The following is a 13,892-nucleotide window of genomic DNA, read 5'->3' as shown; positions in this document are numbered from 1 at the left end:
CCCACTGTTTTAAGAAAGTCCCGCTGACTGCAAGGAGAATTGGCAAAGTGCTTCCCTGAATCAGCTAAACGTTGGCCAGTGCCCTCAGCATGGGACTGGGAGCCAACTCTCCCAAATTCGAATCCAATCTGAATCCACACCCTCCTTTTCTCCATGTGCATAGAGGGGATAATAATGGTTCAACATTCAGATATTTCAGATGTAGCTTTTCAACTTTATTTTTTATTGCCATCACAGTCACCGCTAACACAAAGAAAACCAAAGGCCAAGCCAGGAAATAAAACAATTAGCAATTTGCACACAAACTCATGCGTCTAGTTTATGTAGTCCAGTGTTACCTACTCCTGTGGTTTTAATGACAAGTCTCGCCAAATTTGATGTTTTTTCTTAAAACTTCAGCTTCTAGAGTCATGTGATTAATTCAGGATAATTATTATTATTGATACCACCACCACCTAGCTCTTAGATAACACATTTCATCAGCAGATCTCAAAGCGCTCAGCTCCACTTTCATGTAAAAACAAAAATAAACGTTGACGGTACTTACGTGGCCTGCGGGACTGTAGTATCTGAGCATGTCACACTTGAACATATTCATCCTTCCAACCTGCCCTGACGCAGTGCTATTATCCCCATTTTACAGATGCGGAACTGAGGCAGAAAGCAACTACATGCCCAAGGCCACACAGGAAGTCAGTGGCAGAGCAGGGATTTGAATAGAGGATTCCCAAGTCCCAGGCCCTAAACACTGGTCCATCCTTCCTGTTTTTCTAACCCTCAGGACTGAGGGGAGGTGCTTAAAAATGTCACACACACACACACACCTTAAGGCTCAAAACCCAGAGGGGAATAAACAGAATCCAAAATTATTTATTTATTTGTAAATCTCATGATTTTATGCCAGTCTCACAATTTTAAGAGCTGGGCTCAGGGTTCTGGAGCAGTTGGGGTTGGGAATGCAGATAATAATTGGGGGGAACGGGAGGGGGGTGGAAACAGCTTCTCCCAGATCTTGTAGGTTATACTTTAAAACCATGCTGCTGCCTGGTTTTATGCACGTGCTTGATTTTTTAGAACCATGAGCAATCCCAGTTAACCCAATGGCACTCTACCCATGGTTTGAAAATTATGCATCTGTGTAAATCTTCATTGAATCAGAGCCCCCATAAGAGGAACCTCAAAGCCCTAAAGGCTCCCTTTGTTCTGTGCCAAAATCTGACACCTAAATTCTCCAGAACGAACAGGAGGGGAGACCCCCGTTCAGTGCCATAAAGACAAAAAGAAACTGAAACCCAAATAAAATGGCAAAATGACCCAGATAAAGGAATCCCCCCATTTCCCTTAGAGCCGATTTCAGTCGGTCTCTCAAGTAGCCCCGTGTTGTTCTAGGGCGAGGGATAGCGGGATCTCTCCCCATGGGCCCCCCGGGATCCCCGCAGCCCCCCAGAGCCCCCCGGGATCCCCGCAGCCCCCCAGAGCCCCCCGGGATCCCCGCAGCCCCCCGGGATCCCTCTGCCCCTCCCCAGGGCGCCCTGCCCCGCGCACCCCGGAGTTCCCCCCGGGCTGAGCAGCTCCCCGCACCTCGCCCCAGCCCCTCACCTCGGCGGCCCCCAGCTCCAGGCTGGCCCCCGGGGCGGGCGCCGCCAGCAGCAGGAGCCCCAGGGCCAGGGCAGCCAGGGCGGCAGCCGCCTCCATCCCCGTGCGCTCCGCCGGCCGCTCTGGCGCCTGGCCCCGGGAGCAGCCCGGCCGGGCTCGCCAGCTGGGGCAGGGCTCGGCACGCCCGGCCGAGGCGAGCTGCCTGGGCGGGGCTCGGCTCGCCGCCCCCGCTGGGGGCTGGTCCCGGCCCCGGGGCTCTGGCAGATCCGCCGGCAGCAGCTTGCGGGGACCAGCTGGAAACTCTCCGCTGGCCACGATTCTGCTGGGTCTGTGCCCCCAAACTTTGGCCGAGTTCCCCCCGGCTTCAGCCGCTGCGCCCCATAAACCCGCCTCGCCGCTGTGGGGGCCCCGCTCCCCCGTCCTGGCATCCCCTCCCCGGTGCCCCGCCGGGCTCCTCGGAGCTCGGATGAACCGAAGGGGATGAGAGGCGATGGCCCGGCCCGGCCCCTGCTGGCCGATGCACCCAGCTCCTCTGCAGGGCACTTGTCCTCAAGCGGCTGGTTAGTTCTGCCAACCCCTTTCCCCCCAGGTTCCCAGTCTAGACCCGAAGAAGAGCTGGGTGTGAGCTGGCCAGCCTGTCTTTGTTGGCCCAGTCCAAGATATTGCGCCACCCGCCTGGTCTCTGGGGGATAAAAGGAGACAGGATGGACCCGGAACAGAGCTGGGCCAAGAAGGGATGTTTTGGGTCCCTGGCAATTCTGAAATTTTAAACAAATATATATATTCTACATGGTTTGAGGTCAAACCCAAGCAGGGATATTTTTGAATCAAAAGGTTGACACATTTTGTTTGAGATCAACCGGAATGTTGCGTGGTGACTTTCAATCATGATCCTTTAACAAAATTAAAGGAAATTTTGAAACAGAGAGACATTTTGAATGGCAAAATCATACCCTTGAGCGGTTTTCTTTTCTTTCTTTCAAGGTGGGGGGGGGGGGGCACGGAAAACAATTGGGCACCATGGACACAAATTCACAACACACTGTGGGGTAGGTGAATCTGCAAAAAGCTTTGGGCTAAAAACATGGCCTAGCTCTCCTCTGGTGGCACAGGGCCCTGCCCTGGCTCTGCAGACAGCCAGGAGCTGTGTGGGGAAGCAACACTGTGCCCATTTCACCTTGCCCCCCACTTCCTCAACAGAACAGCAGACGCTCCCCCTCCAGGCAGCCCCTTTCCAGGGCAGTTTGCACCAAGATTTTGGTGTATTGCTCTGGCCCACGTGGCTCATCTGCAGATGTGTTCATTTAAGCTAGGCGTGGCTCCAACCCCTTCCAGCTCATTAATGAAGATGTTAAATAAAACCAGACCCAATCCCGGCCCCTCCACACCTAGGGGCACTGCAGAGAGCTAGTAGCAAGCTACCGGAATTCACACCACGCTCCAGCCTTACATCATTATTATTTGTGTGTTTCTATAGCAGCTGAAGTCTCTGACGCTGAGACCCCCTTGCAGTACGTGCTGTACGCACATATAGCAGGAGACAATCCTGATGCATTTACAGTATAAAGAGGAAGAGGAAGTTTTATCAGCCCCTTTTACAGATGGGGAAACTGAGGCACCGGGAGATTATTATTTTTTAATGACCAGCCCAAGGAGGTCAGAGCTGAAAGTTGAATGCAGTCCATTGAGTCTTTTACCCATGAGACCATCCTTCATCTCAAGGAATTCCTAACCTGCTTTCAAGACTTTACCCAGCCCTTTGTTCCGACTTTTATCCACCACGGACTAGTAACCCGGGAACAACAGCGACATGGGGTTAAGAAGCCCTGATCAAAAGTCTAACTCTTGTGTGTCTTTTGCAACTCAGGGTATGTCTACACTGCAGCTGGGGGTGTCACGCCCCCCTTGGAGAGACATACCTGCGTTAGGTCTGACTAAGCCAGCGTGCTAAAAATCACAGCGTGGTAACAGCTGCACAGGGAGCCAGAGGGGCTAACCACCCTGAGGCCAATCCTGTTTGAAACCCTAGGTCCATCCTGGGGGCGGTTACCCCATTGTGCCCCCCTGTGCCCGGCTGCAGTGTAGACGAACCCACAGGCTCATTGTAACTAACTCACTCAAATTTTTTCCTTTCCCCCCTTTTCCAGTCCTCCCCATGCTGACTCCCGCTGAGCCTGTCCTGCTCCCATGTACCCCGTCCCGCCCTGCAGACAGTGGGCTTGCTTCCCAAGATTTCTGCACAATTGCAGCTCCTAGAAACTCATTTGGATGGAGAATACAGGGAGGCCCAGCTCAGTTTGAAGGGGTTCCAAGGCCCATAAGTCGGTCTCAGGAGAAGGACTCAGAGTTGGGCCACCTACGATTGATGCCAAAGTAGCACCAGTTTATATAGGCCACATCAACGCCCATCCCAACTGAAAACAATAGCCAGCCTCTGATTCTCCCAGCACACCTTGCCTGATGTTTGTCTGTCATACAGATTGCCAGCTTGCAGGCTACAGAAGTGATTTAAAGGAAGAGAGAGGGGAGACCCTGGTGCTGCAGGATATTGGAGGCTGAGCGATAGCCGGCCCAAAGACAGGAAACGAAGGGAGTGGCAAGGCTGGAGTTGGGGCAGACACTCAGATATCAGGGCAATGAGCCTGAATGCCTGGAGGGGCGAGGTGGGATATCATAAGAGACCGGGGCCAAGATGCGGGAGGGGGTGGTTCAGTGGAATATTTGGTGTCCGTTTACCGGCACAGCCAAGCGGATACAAGATCAGAATGTTCCTCAGGGCACTTCTAAGCAACAGTCCCTTTAGCAGGAAAAAAAAAAAAAAAGTCTCCTACACACGCATCAGTGTGTGAGATGGCTTGAGGAAGTAACCGTCCATCTGCTGTTTCACTTGAGAATACAACTATGGGAAAGTGACTGGCTTAGGTCCAAACAAAGCAGGAAACTCCATCCTCACATTACCCCGCTGCGCAGAGGTGTCTGGAAAAGCACCTGAACCAGGGCCCCCTAATGACTCAAGAAATGTTTGAACCTTCTAACTGCATTTCCTGAGTTTCCTTGCTGTGATTTTTAGGTTTCAGAGTAACAGCCGTGTTAGTCTGTATTCACAAAAAGAAAAGGAGGACTTGTGGCACAAATTGGTTAGTCTTTAAGGTGCCACAAGTACTCCTTTTCTTTTTGTGATTTTTAGGAGGCTGGTGTCTGACCCATGCCGAAGCTGGGTCAAGGAGCCGGCCTTGAGCTCAAGGCTGAGTCAGGGCCCAGGCTCAAGTCTGGATTCTAGAAAGCCCAGGTCTGAAAAGCTGCTGCTCAAGAGATTTTGGCCCCTAAAACCAGAAACGTGAGTTCAGCCACTCCTGTGAGAGCGATAGTTCTTTCAAGAATTTGGACACAGCTGAACTTAGACCTGAACTAAAGACCCTTTCAGGTTCAGGATCAAACTCAGAACTGCAATGTAGGGTGGGAATTACGTCCAGGAATTTGAACCCTGCCACTTTTCCTTCTTCCCCAAACTGAGAGAGACTCAGGTTCAAGGCTTTAAACCGTTTTCATCACACAAAATCCCAAAGAGTATTGCAAATTACCTAGACCCAGGAATCAATTAACCTAGCATGGAAATGCAGCCACCTCTTGGGAGGAGAACAGCAGCCAGGCAACCAGCACGCTATAGAGCAGCACCGGGAGGGGAAGTTTGGCCACAGACACCGTACAACAGCACCACAACTTCTTGAACATCCATACAGGGCCTTGTTTCTGGAAGATCGTAACTGCAGGGACTTCAAATTCTCCTTTTCTCCCCCAGCAGGTGATGAGAGTTCCAGAATTTGAACCTCTGATTCTAAGGTGGCTCGCATCCCAGTGCTTAGCCTGAACTGCAGCCTCTAGTATTGTAATTGTAGCCTAAAAAACGTAATGGAGGGTAAAATACATCGCTTCTGCAGCCGTAAAGGTTTATGAAAATATACGGGGGGTGATGGCGTAGCAGTGCCGAGCAGCAAATAAATCATCGTCTGTTTCCGGCGGAGGTGAGTTCAGGAAAAGTTTATAAACCAACATTATGAATCACTATCGGCCAAGCATTCCAGGCTCCTCTGTTTGTTATCTTGATAACAAAATGACAACAAGAATTACTCTTTGCCGGGCCTTCTGGCAGATGGAATTGATGCGCAGGGATTAGATATGTAACTTCCCGTTGCATTGTGATAACGTTTTCCCATTGGTCTCATGCACATAAGAAAAATCTTGATGAAAAGGAGCTCCTACATAGCAGCCGCTTTTCAAAGCTGGCCTTTCTCCCATCCACCAACAGAATGGTTAACAGCTGTTTAGCAATAGGAAAGGTTCAAGGCAATTATAATGCAATTAAAAAAAAAATCAAGTGGAAGGTGTTCATAGAATCATAGAATATCAGGGTTGTAAGGGAGCTCAGGAGGTCATTTTCAGGCTTTATTTTGCTTAAAAATTCCCAGGAATTTATCAGTGTTTATTATAAATTTTTTTTAAAAACAGGACAAAATTAACTGCATAGTTCTCTGGGTAAATATCAGGATTAACACTGGGGGATGGGAGGCTAGAAGAAAAACAACAGAGAGAGACAAGTGGGCCCAGAAGCAGAAAGGGAGTCATCTCCTCATGCTACCTCCTCCAACTCTTCCATTTCTGGGCCCACTTCAGTTCAGCAACCTGACCAGGTTACTGAGCCCCCATCTCTCCTTCCACAGCGGATAGCCGGCTCCAGGGAGTTACTGCACTTCTGTTTTTATGACTCAAGTACCCACCTGCACAGGTGCGTATCTTCCACTACCGTACCTTACTTTAACAGACAACCTTGCATTTGTACTTAGACTAATTTATTAACATAAGCACACCTACCTAATGTAATGGATTGGATTTCCTTAACGTGATCAGTATTTTCCATGTACTTGAGTGGCCAAAATTCAGGGGGAAATCAGTACAACCCAATAGCGGGTTTTGTAAAACCCAAGGTAAAAATTGGTAACCCAAAAACGAGGGGCCTTACCCATACCCAGTGTAACCTTGGGTTAGCACTGACATGGCTTGATTTGACCCATCGAGCTGAGTGGGAAAGACTGTGTGTATCTTCCATCTCCTGAACCACACAGTTCCCAGAAGACTATTTTTAAATTAAAGCTATTTGAGTTATGCGTGCGTAAAAATAAGTAAAACACATCGCAAGCTTAGGCCCCTGATCCTGCAAGGGTTTATATGCATGCTTCACTTTACGCGCTGAGTCTCACTTCATTGGAGCCAAAGGAACTTTTTGGCGGGCCTGCAGTTAACCAGGCACACAACCACTTATGCGGGATCAGGGCCTCGTTTGAATTACAGAAGGGTGTCAGAACTAAAAATTGAGGAGTTTTTTTTTTTTAAAAAAAAGCCTGCTCGCACCCGAGAGTGAATTTGTACTGTTGTGTTGTTGCCAAGCTTGTACAACGAAACTGAGGGCAACCAAAATTGGGGCAGGAGCAGGTGCCACCTACTGGTGGAAACATAATAGATACCTGTGTCTTGGCTAATCTTGGTGTTTCTACTGGATGCAATCCTAGCTACACTGAAGTCAAAAAGAAAAGGAGGACTTGTGGCACCTTAGAGACTAACCAATTTATTTGAGCATGAGCTTTCGTGAGCTACAGCTCACTTCATCTGATGCATACTGTGGAAACTGCAGAAGACATTATATATACAGAGACCATGAAACAATACCTCCTCCCATCCCACTCTCCCGCTGGTAATAGCTTATCTAAAGTGATCACTCTCCTTACAAATGTGTATGATAATCAAGTTGGGCCATAGCTGGAAATGGCCCAACTTGATTATCATACACATTGTAAGGAGAGTGATCACTTTAGATAAGCTATTACCAGCAGGAGAGTGGGGTGGGAGGAGGTATTGTTTCATGGTCTCTGTGTATATAATGTCTTCTGCAGTTTCCACAGTATGCATCCGATGAAGTGAGCTGTAGCTCACGAAAGCTCATGCTCAAATAAATTGGTTAGTCTCTAAGGTGCCACAAGTCCTCCTTTTCTTTTTGCGAATACAGACTAACACGGCTGCTACTCTGAAACCTGTCATTACTGAAGTCAAAAGAATTTTGCCATTGGCTTCAACGGGGCCAGGATTTCACCCAGCGGCACAACCATACAAGAGGTGCTGGGATAGTGTGCGACCTATATAGACAGCACTGAAATTGCTTGGCCTTGTGTTGAATTCTTAGCTATTTTTGTGGCATTACAAGTTCTGGAATTACTGCATCCCCGCTTTCTGTGCTGGCATCTCTCTGTGGTATGTAGTTATTTTATAAACTTGTTATTCCTCCTGGCAAGTGCCAGATGCATTTTTATAAATAATCTGTCACCGTTTCATAACAAGACCTTCCGAAACAACACCCCCGCTGGCCTTTTTAAAAATGGCAAAGTCTTTACATCTCTTGTGTTAGGTGCTGTACATGTAGGGATCGGGGGAATGAAGGGGGAAGAATTAATCCTTACCCCACAGCCCTCAAACCCATTTATTCCGCCAATCTTTCCCTACATGATCTGTACAGGAGCTGTTGGCCTGTTTCTCCTTTTGGCTGCATTAATTATAAACTTGCCAGGACAGAAAGCTTTCCATCTTACAGCAGGCTGGCCTAACGGACAGCACAGCCAACAAGAACTCAGGAGACCTGTACTCTATTCCTGGCTCAGCTAGTCACTTGTTGGGTCACTTCGGCCAAGTCAGGTCTCCTCTCAGTACATCAGTTTCCTCAGCTGTAAAATGGTGATAATATACTAATCTCCTTTGTAAAGTTGCTGTGAAGTCTACTGATGAAAATTGCTACAGGAAGGCAGGGTATTATAAAAGCATCTTATCTTTATTTACATAAGTCCATATAAAACCAGAAACCCTCCGCTGAACCCTTTAGGAGTTGCACTGATTTAGATTTGCAACTGCGCCGTAATTCTGGGAGTAAATGCAGGCAGCTTTCTAGCCTAAGTGCAAGACACTATAGGTTCAAAGAGCAGTAACCTGCTTCATTGGAAGGCAAAGAGTTAGCAGCTGTCCTTACCTTGTCTGGAAAGCACAAGTCTGGATACAGCTCCTGGGCAGCTCCCAGCTATTCATTTTCCTTTTAGCTCAAAAACCAGATGCCAATTCGTGCCTCATTAAATCTTGTTCCACTGATCTTCATCCAGTATCCACTGATGGACCTGGTAGGAGTGCTGTCATACTTAAACTTTCATCTGGGCTTTTGCACTGGTTACAAGACCCAAAAACACCACAATAAAAAACAAACACGCCACTGTCTTTAATGCTGTATCTAAGCAAGACCAGCTAAGAGAGTGGATCTGTCATTAGGGCTAATGCTACCCTTCCCTGGCTGGCCAGCAAGTTCCCCACAAGACACAGCATTCAGCAAAAAGGGTCCTTCATTTCATGAGAAAGGTGCAAAACATTGGTAGCAAAATTAGTGGTGCAGCCATCAATGCTCAACCCAACCCAAGCGACATGAAGTTTTCATTGCAACAGTGGGAAGAATAAAGCTCCAGTGGTTGGCCTGGCCAGTTTAATTGGTCATTTACCTGCTTAGTAAGACAGATGGACTTCAGGCACCCAAGGCAGCATTAAGATTTATCATCCTGCATACGCAGCATCAGGCCATTTGAAAGCACAGATGCTCTTAACTAAGGGAAAGCGCTTAGGTCTCAGTGGGAGCTATTGAGACTGCACCTGATTTGAAATGAAAAAGGCAGGTAGCAGTGGTTTTAAATCTCAAAAGGTGGTGCGGGGGAGGGTGGCTATTAAGTTACACTCATGCAATTTGGAAGCGTTTTTATGCCCAAAGAACTAACACCCTGTTCAGTTTCCCCTGCTTAGATAAGTGACCAAGGCCCTTTGTGCCACTTCCTGCAATTCACTGTCCTTGCTTTGGCTCTTCCAAGGCAGCACTTTCTACCTGAGTGAGGAGGTGCTGGTGCAGAGATCAATCTTCCTCCATCTTCTCCGTCAGCCCTGATATTCTATTTTCCTCCCCATTGCTCCCCTTGGCCAGGTGTGCTGCTTGCCCCTAAACTAGCCCAAGGGGCAAACAGCACCGCCTAGCCAGGTGAGCATGTGCGGTGGGGAGAAGGGGAAGATTTAAGTTTTATTCTTGCTAGTGGCGTATTTGACTTGATTCAAGCCATTCTATACCGAAGGGGGTTTTATTTGACGTGACAAGCTTCTCGCTAAACTCTAGATATGTGAACTCACCTTCCGCGTGACTTTATAATTATGTTGTCCTCCCATTAACCCAGCTGCTCATCAGCCTCGGCTCGTGTTCATTTGAGGCCCCAATCCTGCATGGAGAATTGTGCACGTGGATCCATGCATCCACACAGAGCCCGAGGGCTTGAGATGGTAAGCTCTCTGCGACCAGGATTCCATCTATCAGGAAGGCAAAATCACAGTGCACAGCTATGGAGCTCTGTGGGTAATAAACAACTCTGCCTGTGTATTTTGGACTGGCCCTCGCCAGTCAAAGCCAAGGCAATTTACAAACTAGGAAACCTCAGTTTGTTCAGGGTATTTTTTTTTAAGGGGGTGGGGGCGGTTATGCTGCAACAAGATTGCAATCACATGAGCATAGGAATTTACAATACAGACTGCCTAGCTGAATGGTGTTGCATACTTAAGGCCTAAACTTCCCAGAAGTTACCTACTACAGGACAGGCCTAACAAAGAAAATAACAGAACGCCACTAGCGGTCACCTTCAGCCCCCAACTAAAACCCCTCCAACGCATTATTAAGGATCTACAACCTATCCTAAAGGATGACCCAACACTCTCACAAGTCTTGGGAGACAGGCCAGTCCTTGCCTACAGACAGCCCCGCAACCTGAAGCAAATACTCACCAACAACCACATACCACACAACAGAACCACTAACCCAGGAACTTATCCTTGCAACAAAGCCCGTTGCCAATTGTGCCCACATATCTATTCAGGGGACACCATCACAGGGCCTAATAACATCAGCCACACTATCAGAGGCTCGTTCACCTGCACATCCACCAATGTGATATATGCCATCATGTGCCAGCAATGCCCCTCTGCCATGTACATTGGTCAAACTGGACAGTCTCTACGTAAAAGAATAAATGGACACAAATCAGATGTCAAGAATTATAACATTCATAAACCAGTCGGAGAACACTTCAATCTCTCTGGTCACGCAATCACAGACATGAAGGTCGCTATCTTAAAACAAAAAAACTTCAAATCCAGACTCCAGCGAGAAACTGCTGAATTGGAATTCATTTGCAAATTGGATACTATTAATTTAGGCTTAAATAGAGACTGGGAGTGGCTAAGTCATTATGCAAGGTAGCCTGTTTCCTCTTGTTTTTTCCTCCCCCCCCCAGATGTTCTGGTTTAACTTGGATTTAAACTTGGAGAGTGGTCAGTTTAGATGAGCTATTACCAGCAGGAGAGTGAGTTTGTGTGTGTATGGGGGTGGGGGGGATGTGAGAAAACCTTGATCTATGCAGGAAATAGCCCGACTTGATTATGTAAAGAGTTGTCACTTTGGATGGGCTAGCACCAGCAGGTGAGTGAATTTGTGTGGGGGGGTGGAGGGTGAGAAAACCTGGATTTGTGCTGGAAATGGCCCACCTGTTGATCATTTTAGATAAGCTATTACCAGCAGGACAGTGGGGTGGGAGGAGGTATTGTTTCATATTCTCTGTGTGTATATAAAGTCTGCTGCAGTTTCCACGGTAAACATCTGATGAAGTGAGCTGTAGCTCACGAAAGCTCATGCTCAAATAAATTGGTTAGTCTCTAAGGTGCCACAAGTACTCCTTTTCTTTAAACCAAAAAAGTACATCTACAATCTACAAGAAGCCATAGAGCAAACGTCTGTTTGACTAACATGGCAACGCCGCCTGCACAGAAACACCAAAGCAGATTGGTGCTCACCGGCTCCAGTCTTGATGTGGTTCAGGGGAAATACGTAACACCTAAAGGGGTGAAAATGGGAAGCGCTCATTTAGTTTTACGTTACCTCCCCCTCCACAATATATATGTTCCATTCCATGCATCCGATCAAGTGGGCTGTAGCCCACGAAAACTTATGCTCTAATACATTTGTTAGTCTCGAAATGCCACAAGTCCTCCTGTTCTTTTTGCGGATACAGACCAACACGGCTGCTACTCTGAAGCCTGTCTTCTGGCAGTGGCCAGTGCCAGGTGCCCCAGAGGGAATGAACAGAACAGGTCATCATCAAGTGATCCATCCCCTGTCACCCATTCCTACCTTCTGGCAAACAGAGGCTCGGGGACACATCCCTTGGGGACATAGAAAATGTCCAGCAACCATTCTGCTCTAAAAACGGACACTGAAAGGCATCGGTTAGATCTAAGAGTCGTGGTATCTTTAGTGCCCATGCAGAATTGACAAGAGGTCTGTTTTTGAGATGATGCCTCGAGGATCCTCACACAGCAAAACTGCATCATACCCAATTGATCTACAAGACGAGGAGGCTGATCCTGTCAATATTCTACTGTTACTGGGAGGTTATCCTAAGATTACAAACACAGAATGTGCACAATGCCATATGTCAGCGTTTACTAAACTAACTAAAAGCCTTTTGTTGTTTTTCCCAAGTCCATGCAGAATTGAACAAGGCAAACTGACTACAGACACGGATCAGCCACCCATCCAGTTATTAGGATCAAAACTGGCCCTCATAGCCCACAGTGATAATATTTTGCCCTGCAGGAGGCCTTAGACTATCAGCTGTCCTACCTTTACTTTAGGATGCTGGATGTAATGCTGGTGTAAGATGAGCACTAAAGATCAGGAATGTTATTCACAAAGCAGCAGTGCAAGACTCTCTCAGCAACCCACCAATCCGCTGCAGCCTTGATTTGGAGGGACCACCTTTAGGAGGCTTTCTCCCTTGCTCCTTCAAACGTTGGCTTCCCTGCTGAGTGCCCGCTGTGGCTTGAATTATCTGGGTTACCCCTCTACTAGGTGGGCTGAGAGCCCAACTCATCCTTAAAGAGGCTATGGAATATCTGCCTCTTTACTTTTGTTCACCACCGCATTGGTTTCAACAGCAGTGACTCAGAGGTGAAGCGGTACGTAGCTATTTACTTCTCTTTTGAGCCATCCTGTCCCAGCTTTTGACTTAACATTCCCTTAGTTTGATCAAGTCCCAAACAGCATGGGGACACACTGGCACCTTACGGTTTCCCAGAGGGACCGCAGTGAATTCCGAAGAGTAGTAGATGCTCCCAGGTGAGTGCGGACTTGAGCTTCTGCTCAGCAAGGAGGGAAGGAAAGTGCAAAGTAGAGGAGTTGTGGATCTGCCACTGAGCTATGCTGCTAGCTCTGGGGCCAAAGACATGGATGGCAAGTAGCTTCTCCAGGACTAAACCAGGGGAGGGCAAACTACGGCCCGGGGGCCGCATCCGGCCCTCCAGATGTTTTAATCTGGCCCTCGAGCTACAGCCGGGGAGCAGGGTTGGGGGCTTGCCCCACTCCGCGTGGCTCCCAGAAGCAGTGGCATGTCCCCACTCCGGCTCCTATGTGTAGGAGCAGCCAAGGGGCTCCACACACCGCCCCCACAGCTCCCATTGGCCAGGAACCACGGCCAACGGGAGCTGCAGGGGCAGCACCTGAGGATAGGGCAAAGCACAGAGCTGCCTGGCCGCGCCTCTGCCTAGGAGCCAGACGGGAGACATGCTGCTGCTTCTGGGAGCTGATTGAGGTAAGCGCCACCTGGAGCCTGCACCCCTGACCCCCTCCTGCACCCCAACCCCCTGCCCCATCCCTGATCCCCCTCCAACCGGCCAAACCCTTCGGTCCCAGTCCAGAGCACCCTCCTGTACCCCCAGCCCCTCATCCCTAGCCCCACCCCAGAGCCCTCACCTCCCTCACCCCAATCCCCTGCCCCAGCCTGGAACCCTCTCCTACACCTTGAACTCCTCATTTCTGGCCCCCCCCCAGAGCCCACACCCCCAGCCAGAGCCCTCACCCCCTTCCGCACCCCAACCCCCAATTTCGTGAGCATTCATGGCCTGCCATACAATTTCCATATCCAGATGTGGCCCTTAGGCCAAAAAATTTGCCCACCTCTGGACTAAACCAAAGAGGTTCTAAGAGCACTTCATGGAGCTAGGAACATAAAGCGTAATGTCATTTGTAAGCAAGACCCTTATTTGTTACACAGGTTGCACCACAAAAAGACAGGGAATGTGGAGAGAAAGGATGGGGCTTAAAGTTACGAAGTAATTGGAAAAACAATGTAAGA

The 13,892-nt window shown here is 48.7% G+C and overlaps 1 protein-coding gene across 1 annotated transcript in view; it reads right to left on the bottom strand.

The window, feature by feature from the left end:
* Nucleotides 1-1,747, bottom strand: part of MMP28 (matrix metallopeptidase 28) — a 43,604-nt gene extending 41,857 nt beyond the window's left edge. The window contains exon 1 of the mRNA XM_048824258.2: nt 1,600-1,747. Within this exon, the coding sequence (XP_048680215.1) occupies nt 1,600-1,695 (96 nt within the window). The 5' untranslated portion in view covers nt 1,696-1,747. The remainder of the gene's footprint in view (nt 1-1,599) is intronic.
* Between the last annotated feature and the right edge of the window lie 12,145 nt (nt 1,748-13,892).

This window comes from Caretta caretta, chromosome 17 (genome assembly GCF_965140235.1).
Source record: "Caretta caretta isolate rCarCar2 chromosome 17, rCarCar1.hap1, whole genome shotgun sequence".
Lineage (NCBI taxonomy): Eukaryota > Metazoa > Chordata > Testudines > Cheloniidae > Caretta > Caretta caretta.
This window is presented reverse-complemented; position numbering and strand designations above follow the sequence as displayed.